The sequence below is a fragment of the Lagopus muta genome, chromosome 16 (assembly GCF_023343835.1).
Source record: "Lagopus muta isolate bLagMut1 chromosome 16, bLagMut1 primary, whole genome shotgun sequence".
Lineage (NCBI taxonomy): Eukaryota > Metazoa > Chordata > Aves > Galliformes > Phasianidae > Lagopus > Lagopus muta.
Window position 1 is genome coordinate 791590 of NC_064448.1, and position 14799 is coordinate 806388.

General features: G+C 46.4%; 1 protein-coding gene across 1 annotated transcript in view; it reads right to left on the minus strand.

Annotated features, from left to right (window-relative positions):
* Window positions 1-14799, minus strand: part of ATP9A (ATPase phospholipid transporting 9A (putative)) — a 52511-nt gene that overhangs the window by 10544 nt on the left and 27168 nt on the right. The window contains exons 15-23 of the mRNA XM_048963426.1: window positions 12135-12296; window positions 6281-6373; window positions 5377-5460; window positions 4451-4621; window positions 2731-2829; window positions 2388-2477; window positions 2143-2287; window positions 1326-1390; window positions 428-583 (exon numbers count right to left, since the gene is read on the minus strand). Of these exons, the coding sequence (XP_048819383.1) occupies window positions 428-583; window positions 1326-1390; window positions 2143-2287; window positions 2388-2477; window positions 2731-2829; window positions 4451-4621; window positions 5377-5460; window positions 6281-6373; window positions 12135-12296 (1065 nt within the window). The remainder of the gene's footprint in view (window positions 1-427; window positions 584-1325; window positions 1391-2142; window positions 2288-2387; window positions 2478-2730; window positions 2830-4450; window positions 4622-5376; window positions 5461-6280; window positions 6374-12134; window positions 12297-14799) is intronic.

A 14799-nucleotide genomic window follows, 5' to 3' on the forward strand; every position in this document is an offset into this window, starting at 1 on the left:
ATACACATCCAGAGAGCAGCCTCCATCTAACTGTAACTTAGGCCAGACCCCGTCAGCCAGGTGCTTACCTTTGGTCCCACTGTTTGAAGACCTGACCCAAAACAAACCTGGAAATCAGTGCACGTACTCAGCAGAGGCCTTAAGAGAACTGTCCTCCCTCAGATCTTCAGTATTTCACATCATTACCAAGCCACACTGCAACACAGCAGTGTTTCCTAAGGCAAAGTATTGTTTGTCCAGTTTTGGAAAACTTACTGATGTTTGTCCAACAACAAGATCTTGTGTGCTTTCATAACAAAGTAACCGTCTCCAACCCATGAAAACTTTCGTAAGAAACAGTGGCACTCAAACTGAAAAGAACAACTTTTGCTTTTTGCCTTTTTTAGGCCACCTCTTCAAGGGAAAAGCCCCCACGACATTACCTCACCTGCATTGTGCTGATGCACAGGCTCCTGTGGATTACAAACTGACTGAGAGCTGCAGACCGTTTGTAGCTGTTCCGCCCGTGCACCATCAGTAAACGACCCAGATGTTTAAACTGAGTGATAGAGAAATCTGCCGCGAGCGATGCTTGTTTGCCTTCCTGCAGACAACAGCAAGCAAAGCATGGTCAGATCATTTCATTACTGGAAACAAAGAAATATATTACTCCTACTAAGTTACCACGACAGAATCTTCCACGACAATGTGCAATACGTTAGGTGGGGAAGAGTATTACCTCAGCATTTCTGCCTTCCACCACAGCCTTTAAGCAAAGACAAAAGTATGAAAAGAATTCCCGTTTGAGTCCTGGCCTCCAACTCTAAGCAGCCCTCTGGATTATGATTCACAACATGCACGTTACACGGCACTCATTTTGCACCACGTCAGTTCTGATCGAATGCTCAGTCTCAGCAGCTCTCTCAATGCGTTCTGGCACGCTGCAAGCAGTCTTTACCACCACCAAACCCAGTCCTTTCACTTGGAACAACGTCACATGCAGGAACTAGAGCTCTAACCTGGAGCTTTCTAAAGTAACACAATCCACGTTAATTGCATCTGTAGAGTGCATGCTATTAAAGCAATCATAACCCCAGCGTTCGGAGCACCTGCACGTGATGAAAAATCCCAAAATGAACATGGTGGTCCAAGCTCAGGGAATCTCCCAGTAATCAAATAGGAAACTTCAGCTCTGCTAAAACTGCTTGTGACTTCATTACGACTGATTATTCTTGTGGAAGCCTCTCACTTACTTGCACAGATTTCTGAGGATTCATGTAAGAGCCACTTGCTAACAAGTTTCTGAATTGCTTCAGGAAGCCTTATTAAGCAGAAGGAAATCTCACCTTTCCTTCAACTCCAACTCCACAGTCAGCCTCCTGAATCATGCTCACATCATTCCCTCCGTCACCTGCAGGACACAGCATGGATTAATTGGTAGTTTAGCTACAAAGATGACTTTCAGCCTTATCAAAGGTGCCTGGACCAGGCTGTAATACCAGAAGAAATACTGAACTCTGTTAACAAAAGCAGGATTTAAAATTAGCACTTGGGAATTTTAATTCTTTCAGAAGGTTGTCATTTGTTTCATTTACAGACCCACGTGAATTGGAGGTCAGTGATGAGTTAACTGTCTGGCAGGCGTACAACTTCACCTGCAATGCTGACATAAAGCTCACATTAACAATAACACTGTATCTGATGAAGCTCAAACTGTGTTGTGCAAAGGCACCACCCCAAACATCCGTGCATCTCTAGATGCAAATCTGCATCTTACCAATCATCCCACACACACACATAAAAAGTTCCTTATCGTAGCATTTCCAGGGTTATGGGATGACACCGTGCTACAGGTACCTGCTCACTCACCCCTGGTGAGAGTGAAAGATCTCCTACTGCAGGGTACACAGCTAAAACACTCTTCTTTCCGACTTCAACCTTCGTCTGTTGTAGCATGAAGCTGTCAGAAGTCAGATTTCTAGAGAAACCCAACAGTTTTCATGGAAGTCCAACCCGCTTAAAACACTCTTCAGCCTTTCCATACCAGCCACAGCCACAGATGCCCTTACAGACACTAAACCACAAACTCCTCGCCTAAGAGGTGAGCAGGAGGACACCAGAAGGAAAACAAAGCTGTTTTTCAGGTTCCTCTCAAGCACTTACCTACGGCACAGGTGAGCTTGCCAGTCCTTTCCTGCAGCAAACGCACGATCTGGGCTTTCTGCGTCGGAGCACACCTGCAGCACACGACGGCAGGGCACTGGCAAGCCAGCTCCATGAACTCATACTCATAGTATTTCAGACACACCTAATTTACAGAGATCAGAAGCATCACTGACGTTTGTCCCACAGACGCTCCTTTACAGAGGTGAAACACAGGCTGCTGCTGGGGCAGCGCGCAGCCCTACCTCCAGCGAGTCACCAGAAATGACCAGCGCGCAGTCGTGCTTCCGGCGGAAGGCGTTCAGCTCCAGGTGGGCCTCCCCACGATTTGTCACCTGCAGGGAAACACGGCGTGAGGGAGGGGCTGCTGTGCTGGGCTGAAAGCAACGGGACAAACAGGGGGCAAAGGGAGCAAAGGCAACCCGGACAGTCAGCACGCTGATAAACGAGAGGGGAGAGAACGCTGGGTTGAAAGAAGACAAACAGTCTGAGTCTGCTGCTGGAACAGAGCTGCGATCTCAGCCTCCCTCCTGTCCCAGAATTTGGTGTCCTGAGCAGATGCTGAGAGGGGCACGTGGTGTTACTCACTAGTCTGAATATGTGGATGTCCTGTGTGCGCGTCACCAAATGCGCGTTCTTCGCTGTACACGTGGCTGTCTCCAGCTTATCCCCCGTCAGCATCCACACCTGAAATCCAAGCATTCACTGTGTGAAGCACAGAACTTCAGAGCCACGTCTGCAGGACATCCAGATGAAAGGACTCTTAGGATACACATACACACATTTTCTTTCTATAAAGAAGCCCTATTTTAATACGCACAAGAAAATTCTCACCGATTAAAATCAAGATTTTTAGAGGCCAAAAGGCAAAAGAGGTCACCAACTACACACAGCTTGCAGTTTTTCAAGATTCTGCTGATATAACCCACAAAACATAATCTAAGGAACACGAACACATGTGTTAACATGTCCCACCCCAGCCATTTCTTCTGTGCTGAAACAAGCAGGCCCTTCTGCAGAAATATCCCTCACGGCCCTGCCTGCAATGTGGATGATGCAACTGGGGTTAGCTCACTGCTGATGTGTGCATCTGGAACAGACTGAGTTGGTTTTGTGTTAAGGTTTTTTTGTCGCTGTATTTTTTTTTTTATATATATTTTTTATTTTACATATACATAAATATACACACACTGCTTCTTTTATTTTGTGCTGGCAAGGGGGGGATGTTAGAAAGCAATGCCAACAGCCATACTCAGCAGCAATGCTCTGCTACAATCTGGCAGAGAATTCCCTCCATACTGTAAATATGTCAGTTTGCTGGTTGTTTTTCCTTTGGCTTTTGTTGCCTTTTTTACCGCATGGCTGTTTTCACAGTTTCAAGGCGAAACCCAGGAATATTTAAACCTTAAAAAGAAAAAGAAGAAGAACGAAAGAAAAGAAGAAAACATGCACAAAGACTCACTTATTTGTTTAATAATCTTAATTCGGGCAATGATTTGATCTCAGCAGAACGGTCCTTGAGGTGAATTATCAGACTGCCTCCAGCTGTGATTCACCTCCTGCGTGCCCTGTGCTCACAAACCCCCAGCAGCAGCCGGAGGCAGCGCAGGGTGCGACCCACACACAGCTCCCACCTGGAGGCACACAGCACTGCTGAGCAGCTCGGCTTTCTGCCGTGTGCCCAGCGAGCGGCTCCAGGTCCTCCTGTCTGTGGGGACGGCTCCAAACTGAAAGCACTTCTGCAAGTTGTTCCTAAGCCAGGAATTCCACTTCCAAACTAAATCCCAAGCACAGCCCTGCTGTTGGATTTACAGTACAGCTCTAGACTTTGGTACTGAAAAGTAGAGAACCCACAAACAGAACCTTTTACCTACTTTCCTTGTTCAAATCTGAACGGTTAGTCCATCTTTTTCCCCTTTTGCGAGCCCGAGATCTGAACGGCAAGTTCTCAGGGCGGAAAACTAAGCCTGGAATCCTTCACCAGCGGGCACAGCCGGGCCGTTACTGCCCGCCTCGGATGCAGGAGCCCAAAATCCTCGACGCGCTCCCAGCCCCTCATTCTCTTGGCTCAGGCTCCCCCTCGTGGCTGCTGCGCAGCACTGACACCCGCGCCCCAGCGGCAGCCCCACTTCCAGCACGTCCTGTGCCTGAAGTTGTGCACAAACATCAGCCAGACTCATTGGTCCGGCTCACAAACGGCACCCACTCAGAAATTTACTCCAGCACAGCCCCAAACCGTTCCCATTTTCTGCCTGCAGGACAGCAGACTCAGGGGCCAGGTGCTCCTCCAGGGATGGGTTAGGCAGACCTTAATGCCAGCATTCCTCAGCGTCTCCAGAGTGGGCTGGACGTCTGCCTGCAGCTGGTCCTCCACGCCGGTGAGACACAGCAGCTCCATCTCCATCTCGAGGCTCTCGATGACCGTGGCCACCTTCAGCGAGCGGTCGTGCACGCTGAGTTTTGCCTGGACGTACCGTGCCTGGGGACAGGGCAGACACAGCCACATTCAAACAGCCAGCTCAAATTGTTGTGCAATACAGGGCTAGGCAGCGCGACCCCCAAAGCTGTCTGTCTGCTGTCATTCAGAGACACCCCCTGGAGTGGCCCATTAGCACCAGGTGCTGCTACAGAATGGACTGGAAGTGTTTCAGGTAGTCTGTCTGTATCCTTCTGTCCTGGCACACCTAGAAAAGCCTGGGAATGACCCCCCAGCAGCTCAGGGCTGCAGTGACTGACCCTTCCCCAAATGAGGGTCACAGAGAATCCAAAATCTCTCTACCACCCCATTGCTGTGTTTGCCCACAGTTCCCTCTCATATCTTGCCTGCCCACAGGAGCCCATCTAACAAATCCCACACACAAAGCCTGGCTGTGCTGGATGTGGGATGTTTGTAGCTTCCCCCAGTGTCAAAATGCAACAGTGCAAATTAAAAGCCAATACACTGCCCAGACAAACACTATTTGCCTAACAAATAATGGATATTTGCAGAACATGTCACGGCAGAGGATTATAAAGCAGGAACTGGGAACTGTTGTGGAGATTCCTGGATGGGATCCAGTTTCCTACATATCACTTTTTAAAGTCACTTTGATTAAAAGAACAGCAAGACACTGAAAAATGGCAATTCTAGCAGAAGGAGTAAGGAGATGAGAGGCAGCATTATCATGAAAGGTCTGTGAGAGTCATTTCTGCGATTATTAGTTTAAGAAAAGAAACAAAAAACAAGAAACTTACTTCAAAGTCTTGATACTGCTCTTCAGTGAGAGACTTCTTGGCTACAACAAGAACCCTCAGGCCTTCCCGAGCCATGTTACCACACTGGAAAGAAGAATCACATTGTAAACCATAAACTCTATCTCAAGTAAGATGATTTATGCACAGCATTTCAGTGACTGCAATGCCAGATAGCAGGTTAAGAAAATAACTGTCCCATTTGAGCAACCCCAGTGAGTCTACAACATCTGATAAAGTGCATGATAAACTCAAAAGGAAAAAAGGAGATCTGCAATGGTTTGCAATCTATCCCAGTGATCAGAAACAAAACTGTCCCTTCTGCCATATCACTGCAGCAAAAACAGCCCCACTGATTTCGTCTGCTCTGCCTCTAAGAGCACAAAACTTTGATTTGATGACTTGGAATCTATGGCCATAAACTCAATAAAATAAGGCCAATGCATTATTTCTATGAACGTAGAGGCGTGGGGCTGGAGAGAACCAGCAACCAAAGCCACAGCTACAAACTGTGTGTTGGCATTACTGCAAATCTGATGCAAAGCTGCAAAATGGAGTTTTGAAACTAAAAGACTTTTTTCAGTCTGAAATAAATCCAGACACAGAATCAAGCTCATGACAAATGTGGCGACCTTGAATGGCAGTAAGTTTTGAGTAACATCCATTTTATTTATGGACATTACTCTGCACTAAGCATGTTGAACTTGCAACCCGATTTCCCTGTTACTGCATATATGTTTGGCCAAAGACTAACCCACTGATGCATGCATGATCTTTTGGCCTGCAGGTATTTTAGCACTTGTCTCCTTTGTGGCAGAATGACAATGGAAGCTTTGTCAGGTGCTGCCCTGGTAGGAGAAAAGCACTTACACAAGGAACCCCCGTGCTAAGAGAGACTGCCCCATACCTCCTCTTCCAGCCAGTCGTTGTACTGCACGATCCCAGCCATCACCACGTCTGCTCCCTTCATGTAGAAGGTGATCTCTCCCGTTGACTCGTCCTGAAGAAGCAGAAGAGTCAATGCTGGGGCAATATTAGCTCCCTTGGAGCGAGCTCAGCAAGGTAAGCAAGGAGTTTTTCACAAAATCACAGAATCTCAGGGGTTGGAAGGGATCTCAAGAAATCATTGAGTCCAGCTCTCCTGCTAAAGCAGTTCCCTACAATGGGTCGCACAGGTGGGGTCCAGATGGGCCTTGAATATCTCTCCATAGAAGGAGACTCCACCTGCTCTATGGGCAGCCTATGCCAGTGCTCCATCACCATACAGTAAAGAAGCTCTTCCACATACTGGTACATAACTTCCTACGTTCAAGTTTTAGGCCACTGATCCTTGTCCTATCACTATGCACAACCAAGAAGAGCCTGGCCTCATCCATTTGCCTCCCACCTCCCTTCAGATATTTATAAACATTTAACATATTTCCCTCAGTCTTTTCTCCAGGCTAAACAGACTCAGGTTACTCAGCCCTTAACCATAAGGGAGATGGCTCCAGGCTCTTCACCTTTGTGACCCTCCACTGGACTCCTTCTAGGAGATCTGTCTTTTTAGAACTGGGGAGCCCAGAACCAGACACAACATTCCAGATGTGGCTTCAGCAGAGCAGAGTAGAAGGGGAGGCTCACCTCCCTCAACCTGCTGGCCACACTCTTTTTAATGCAACTTAGAACAGCATCAGTCTTCTCGGCCACAAGGGCACCCTGCTGGCTCCTGCCCAGCTTGTTGTCCACCAGAGCACCCAGGTCCTTCTCCTCAGAGAACACAACAGTCACAAAAGTATCTTCAGCACTGGGTCAGGCTGAAAGCCCCTATGGCCCAGCACCTTGTCCTGGGGCTTGGAGATTCTACTCAATTGGAATTCAGGCACTTGCAGCAGGAATTCAGACAAGTGTGATCAGCTTCGTAATCAGCAAGATGTGATCCTGACTGTGTGTGCCTTCAGAACCACCTCTGGCCCAACCTTGAAAACCTGCTTCATACTTATCGAAACAATAAAACAGATGCACAAAGCTTAACAGACTGAAAGTCACTCTAATCTGCCCCTGTTACATTATACAGTATGGGCATAATTACAGTTTATGTTTGCTGCAGAAAGGTTAGGTTGCTGCCTGCCTTATCTGATAGAAGTAATTTGCAGGCTGCAAGCAAAGTGTATTTACATTACCACAAATTAAAAAATCCCTTCTAACCAGGCAGATACCTAAGGAGGTCACAGCTATCAGTATTACAAGCTAATGGAAACTCTGGCAATTTCCTCAAAGGAGACAAAACAATGAGTGAGGAACAAACCGCTCCATCAACCAAGATAGCCACCAGGGATAGGAAGAAAATAAACTTCACACACAAAAACAAAAAGCCCAGGAGGGTCTGGAAATACACAGCCATGAACAAAGGAGGAGAAATTAAAAAAAAAAAAAAATAGCACACAATAAATGCTGTTTCATTTTTGCACTACATAATATGGGTATCAGTTTGTTCTGCCATTACTGAAACCGGGACGACGACTCTCCCACACACCGTGCAAGTCAGCAGGTAAAAGCCTGATGTCCCATGGCACCAGTGAGACAGAATTCACTTCCACAGCAAGAAAAAGCAGCACCTGATGCTGATACTAAAAATCCAAAGAGGAAATAGAAGTGTCTTGGCTGGGAAAATTAAGTGGCCAAGGATCCTTTACTGAGCATTTTAACCAAGCTCGAAGATCTTCACAAGTATGATTCTGATGATTAAGCTTCAGAATCCTTTCCAAAGCCCTGAAGCATTCAGCCTTCATGGACCAACAGCCACACATCCCACCTCCCCAGAGCAAAATGAGTGCCGCTACCAAAACGTCCTCAAATAAAACACCACACATCTTGTTAGAGGTAAAGGTAAGGGTGTATCTATTCAATTATTTGATTTAGAAGCGTCTACCAACATCTCTGTAGGAAACTGCATAAGGACTCCACTTCCCGTGCTGCAGAACTGGCTAAGATAGCTGAGAGGTTTTGTCCAATATAAATACTGTATCAGCTATCTCCTTGCATTAGTCATTTCCTCTCAGCAAGTTCAGTAGGAGGTTACAGCGTTCTCATATTATGGTGAGATCGCACTATAAATCCACACAGAGATTTGCCAGTTACATTGTTTTGGAGAAGCATCTTTTTCCACCATGGTCTGATTCTGGCCACAGTTCAAAGGCTTCTCTCAATTCCAGATATGACAATAGCACTATCTTTGCTTTGCAACAAAGATCATTCCACGTGGGTAAGGGGAAAAAAAGCAAAGAGAAAGAAAAATGGAAAAAGTTGTGGTCAAACAAACAGGCCTCTTACAAGAAGATAAGTAAATAGCAGTGCAAAGAGCGGCTGCTCTGTTAAAACAGGACTTCTTAGAACTGAAATAAGCAGCTAAAGAAATGACAGTTGATCATACGTAACAAACAGATCTTGCAAAAATATCCCAAGCCAGGCAACATCTGCTGCTTGTTTTCACTATCGACCACGGCTTTATTTACTAAGAGCTGTGCGTTGGAGGAGACCTTTTTTGTGAGGGCCAGAGAGCAGCAGGAGAGCTGTGGTCCCTGCGAGGATTCTGTGCCACTGCCCAGCGCTGTGCATGTTTCTCTTACTGAAATCCCAGACCCAGGTCGTGCAGGAAGCCTGGCGAGGCGCTGACAATGGCTCCTGCTGCCTGAAAAATGGCAGTTTCTCTGCGCGGGCAATAGCTGCATGGATAAGCAGAAAATACCATCACCTGACTCCTACTTGGTGCAATTCTGAGTGCAGTTTGGCTCTGCAGCTGCTCTCTCCCCCCTCCCAGCACATTGCTTCTGTTGTCTCCTTGATATTTCATGCTACTTTCCCTTTTTTCCAGCTTTTAGACACACAGCACAGCAGTAAAAGATCTACTGAAAAGGTAACCATCTTGCAAGCCATGGATCAAAACCAACGTGACTGCCCACACATGTAAATACATACATTCAATAGTTTTATTTGTTTGTTTAACTATTCTTAATGCAGACTGCCTTAAGACAGTGTTTTAGAGCAAGGTAACACACAGGCAGCCAACACCTGGTCCTCAAACCCTGGTTCTGCATGGGCTGCTATACCAGCACAGCAGTAGCTCACAGCTGCAAAATGAAGACATTTAACGAGCACAAAGGGTGGGCACTGCTTCTGCTAACAGCACAAACCTGTCCTACAGACACCAGCTCTGGCCCTGACATTGCTCCTGCTGACCAGCAGTGGGAGTTGTGCTGTTTTCTTCAGCAGTGCCATGTTAAATACAGCAACACACAGTAGGCAACCTTTTCTTCCTAAATGAGAGGAATGCAGCTAACAGTTATTTCAAAAGGCATAAACTTCAAATCACTGCTTTGTATCTTATTGTTTTACTACACATAAAGGAGGGAGGATAAAAGGGAACCTTTCCACTTAGACAAGAAAGAATTTCAGATATTCCATTTCTCCGTTGAGCACACAAACAAAATTTAATGAAACGTTCTCTGGTTTCTTACACTTCTGACACAAGAACAAAAGTCTGTGCTTTATTACAAGCAGTGGTGGAGGAAAGAGTATTTATAGCTCATCTTTTTCTTCTAGGACTTGGAAAGGCCACCTGAAATCTCTGCGCAGCTTTCACTGTAAGATACAATCCAGCTGAAGACGCTGTGCTTGCTGCTCGTGGCAGCTGTCCCATGCAGCACAGCACAGCTGTGTGTCCAAGCACATTCAGCTGGGGCTGTACACTGAAACATTTAACACACTGATTGCTTTGCATGAGCTCAGCCCATCAGCCCATTTCAACAAGCATTCCTGCCCCCAGGCAGGCTTTAATATTCCCAAGCCTGGAACAACTTGAAATATGTACTCGTGCCACCATACTGAGGCCTGTGATCCAGCATTTGAATGACGTTCTTTGGGTGACAGAAGATCCCAGTCCAAAATACTCAGGTGACATAAAGCAAACATCCATTCACACGAGCTTTTGGGAATTTCAATCTGTGCAGAACACAGATCGCCACACATGGCTTTGCAAAGGTCACTGTGTGCACATACTACAGCTCCATCCTAATCACAGAATCTCTCAGTAATGGGAAAATTGAAGTTCTCTGTGGCATCTACTGTTGTTGAATACAACCGTAGTGTTGCACAACACGACAACATCATCCCCTCACGGTGCAGTTTCTGACAGGGGCTGAGCTCCTGAGTTCAGGTCTGTGAAGCTAACAAATGCAAACAAACCACATAAATCTGCTGCAGAGGAGGCCCACGTGTAGATATTGGTCACAGCTGCTTGCAACAACAACAAAGGCGATTCCTGTTACTGCTGTACCCTAAACATGAGGCAGAAGATATTTTACACCCTGTTCCCAGATACCCCAAAATAAATAGGAAGCAATCCAAAAGGAGGCAAATATCAGTCTTACCCATTCCCCACCTTAAATAACAAGGCTGCAAATCATATGAAATGATACAGCAAATTATTTCTTGTCCTGGATTATAGGTTTACTACTCATACTTTAAATTCCTGATACCAATTATCCGTCAGTACTTTCAGTAAAAATAACAAGGATGTTTTAATTATCTGCAAAAGAAATATTTAAATTGCCTCCTCTCATTTGCTTTGCAGGAAAATGGAAGCGGCTCACTTCAGCTGGGCTTGTTCATTTTCCTAGCTTCAATTCTCTAGCACTATCTTGAAAATTAATGGCAATAGTGGCACCAATTCATTCCTAGTGTTTTTGAAACACCTACACTTTCTTCTTTCTTTCCAAGATAATTAACTTCTGAGAGTCTTATCTCCTACTGTGTTTGCAGACAGACTCACAAAGGTACGTGCACCATTTCAGCTGGGCGCACTCAGCCTCCGCAGTGCCTGCCTGCTGATAAACTTACCCATTTGCACTGATGCACCCTTTTGCCTGCACTCAGCTATTTTCAAACTCTGCTCACAATATAGCATTCTCAGCATGGTTTTTAGCTGCCAGCTCAGGAAAAAAACCCACCATATTCCCTGCAGCTACATCAAATGCCTCCTCTGGAGTCCTGTGCTTCCACGGGACCCAGCAGAGGCGTGGGCAATGCTTCCCCACCACCAGGAGCAACACGCTGACGTTGTGTGCAGTGGCACCAATCCATGATCCCTCTGCTCCTCTCCAGTTGCTGTCTCCATCCCCCTGTTACATGCCAACATCTGTGACTATGGCACAGATGGGACAGAGCAGGACCTTTTGCAGAGGAACATTGCAGAGATTGCCCAAGGGATGCAGAGCAAAACTTCAGAGTCAACTGGAGCTGCCCTGAGGCTGGTGGGGCCTCACCCCTAGGAGAGCAGTCCTGCACTTGCTGAGCTCCTCTTCCTCTGTGCCAGCCGCCACAGGAGGGAACACTGAGTTCAGGTCCCAGGGCAGGGGATGGCTGTGTCTGTTTCATTTGCTGGCAGTGCTGGCTTCTAGCTTTCTAGGAAGAGGCTTATTTGAGAAAAAACGTGGCACCTCTGTTTATCATCAGAACTGCCGAGGTTCATTGCACAGCCAGCCAAAACATTCTGATTTTCGTTCCTTATTGCCCAGCCAGCCCCTCCTATTTCCATGGCCATACCTGACCAAGGAAAAGGACGTATCACCAAATTACCCAGCACTGAGATGCTGCTGGCTCCAACCACAGAACCAGCCTGTAGCCTGAGGAGCCACACTGCTCCAAGAGCAAAAGCACTGTGCCTCCCACGCTGCATTCGCAGGACAGCCACAAAGACAGAAGAGCGTTGCTGAACCACCTACCCGGACGATTATTCCCATGCGTTTGCTCTCGTAAGTGAAGGGGAAGATCTGGAGGATGGTGAAGTTCAGGATGTGGCCACCCGGTGTCCTCAGCTGCATGGAGGACTGGTCTCTGCCCACCAGCGTCAAGCCCACACTCTCGGTCCACTGCACCAGGGCCACCTGAGAGGGAAGGCACAGCAGGCTGTAATCTAGCTCTGAAATTATGCTTCATGAATTAAAACCGTTCCCATTCATTGAGCCAGAAAGTGAAAAAAAGCTGCCTAACTGGCACTTCCTAGCAAAGCCCTTCCCTCCACACATCAATCTCTTCTTACTTTTTCAGGATGGCAGCACAGCTGACACCAGCCCATACATCAGCAGCCTTCAGAAAGGATCAAGGGACACTTCATCCAAACAGACACAAAATATTACAAGTATTACATATTACAGTGACATTTTCAAAGCTTGAGAGCATTGGGCACGGGGCTGCTGCTGATTGAAGGTTAATTATTCCTTGGGCCTTTGGGGCTCTGATTTTACTTAATTATTACCCAAAATTTCTTAGCAGGAAATGGCATTTATTGTGGGAAATCACTGGATACAGGAAGAAATTAAATCTACAAATACTTGCATCGACTCAACATTTTACTAAGGAAGTTAATGCAGCTGGTCTAATTGGACAACCCTTTGTGTTCTCAGCTCCTTTTTCATCTACTGTTAAGATTTAAAAGTGACCTAAAATTTCTCTAGTCTTAAACAATCATGAAAAAACACAAGCTGATTTGGCTTTGTTCTTAAAGGCCTTTATGTCATTTTGAGTCGGTATTTGTTTTTATGCTAGTCAGTTTTTGTAGGCTTATTCACAACGTCTACAACAAATCAAAGGATCTTCTGAGATTCTTTTTCAACTTTCCTTGAGACATCCTCCATGCATTACAGCGTGCAGCTGCATAATCCTTCTCACCGCCTCCCAGAGCAGAAACTGAGCTCAGGTTTCTAATACTCTGGTTAATAAGCAATGACTGGAATTTGTTGCAGGGTGATGTTACACGAGCGCTCTCAGTGTACATGGCACTAAATGTTCATCAGACATTTGCAGCTCACCAGTGTGGGCAGAAGACATAAATCTCAGACTATCTCCATTGCTACTTCCTTCTAGGTGCCCATTTCCTCCCTTCTGCCAGCATCTCATCCCAATCCTATATTAGGAAGCATTTGAACCTTCAGAAAGAAAAGCAATGGGAAGAGCAGCATGGAATCTGGAATCCCTGCTACGCTGCGCACATCATACTTCTAACTAACTGCATTTCGTAGAGCAACGTTACTCATTTTGGTCTGCCCTGGGACCACAAAAAGGTGTGACAACAAAGGGGAGGGATAATGAAGGACGTTGCCCCTCCTCCTTGCTGCAGTGTCCAGGGGCACTTCTTTCAGCCCTCAATGGCCCCCCAGATGAAGCACGTCCAACTGGAGAAGTGATGCTGACCCCTTGTAAGTCACCACCTCCCAGTCTGTGCACTGCTTTGTGAGTAACCTGAGAGGAAAAATGATACAGTTTTGAAGTGTCCCCATCAGATCCGCTACAAGCATTGAAGTTGCCATTCCCATTCACCCCACAGCACGATGTGCTTGGCCCTGAACACCAGGGCACAACACCAACCGAACGGAACTGGCTGCTCTCCAGCAGGGCCAGGAACTTTATGCTTCCAGAGCAGCGTAAAGGAGGTCTGCTCTGCACCCATAAACGAGTAGCTGGTGGGGCTCCCAGTCACGCTGAAAAGATGAGAAACATCCAAGATATGCTGACACCTTCTACCAAGATGGAAACCCCTCATACACCTTCAGGAGAGCCCATGTTGACAGATGAGGAGAAATGAATAGGTTTCTGAGCTCACTCCAGGAGTTTGCAGCTCTGCCCTGGCCGGGTCAGGTACAGATCTGTGCGCTACAGACCAGAGCAGCTACAGCAGCACAGCGCAGAGCCCCCCAACTCTGCTCTTTCTGGGAATTAAATTATCCAAGCCACCAAAGCAAATATCGACTAATAAGCTTCATTCTAAAGAGACAAATTGATCCTTCTGCGCTATGAGTCTCTCTACAAACGTCCCATTTAGGGTTGCCTAGGCACACAGGCAATGGGCAGAAGCCCATTGATCAGAGCACCCTTTCATGTCTTGGCAGCTGTGGCGGGTTGTCAGGGTTAAAGACTGTTTGCCCAGGAATCTCAGGCACTCTTATCTCTGATCAGATTATATCTATTTCATTTCCCCTGTTAGTTACTGTATGGCTACAACTGACACGCTTGCAGAGCCCCAAGGCTGTAACTGATATCTGAATAAAGATACTTCAAGACTTCTAAATGGCAGTGTGCACAGGAAACAAATTTAGGAAATCCTGCTTTCTGTTACAGGAAATGAATCCTATGCCAACTGGTAGAAATTACCCTCGCTGTTAAAGTAAAGAGAATGCAAGTTTTTGTACTCATTTCATAAACTGACCTTCCCTGCCATGGTAATATTTTATTGATATAGGATTTCAAAGGCTGCCTTTAACCGGAGCCCAAAGTCATTCCCCTACAGGGAATGTTATTTAACAGCATCACTCTCTTCTCAAGGACTTGACTTGTGCTGATCCTGCATTTTGTACCATCTAGAGCGACATGCACAGAGGATGTCTGAACAAT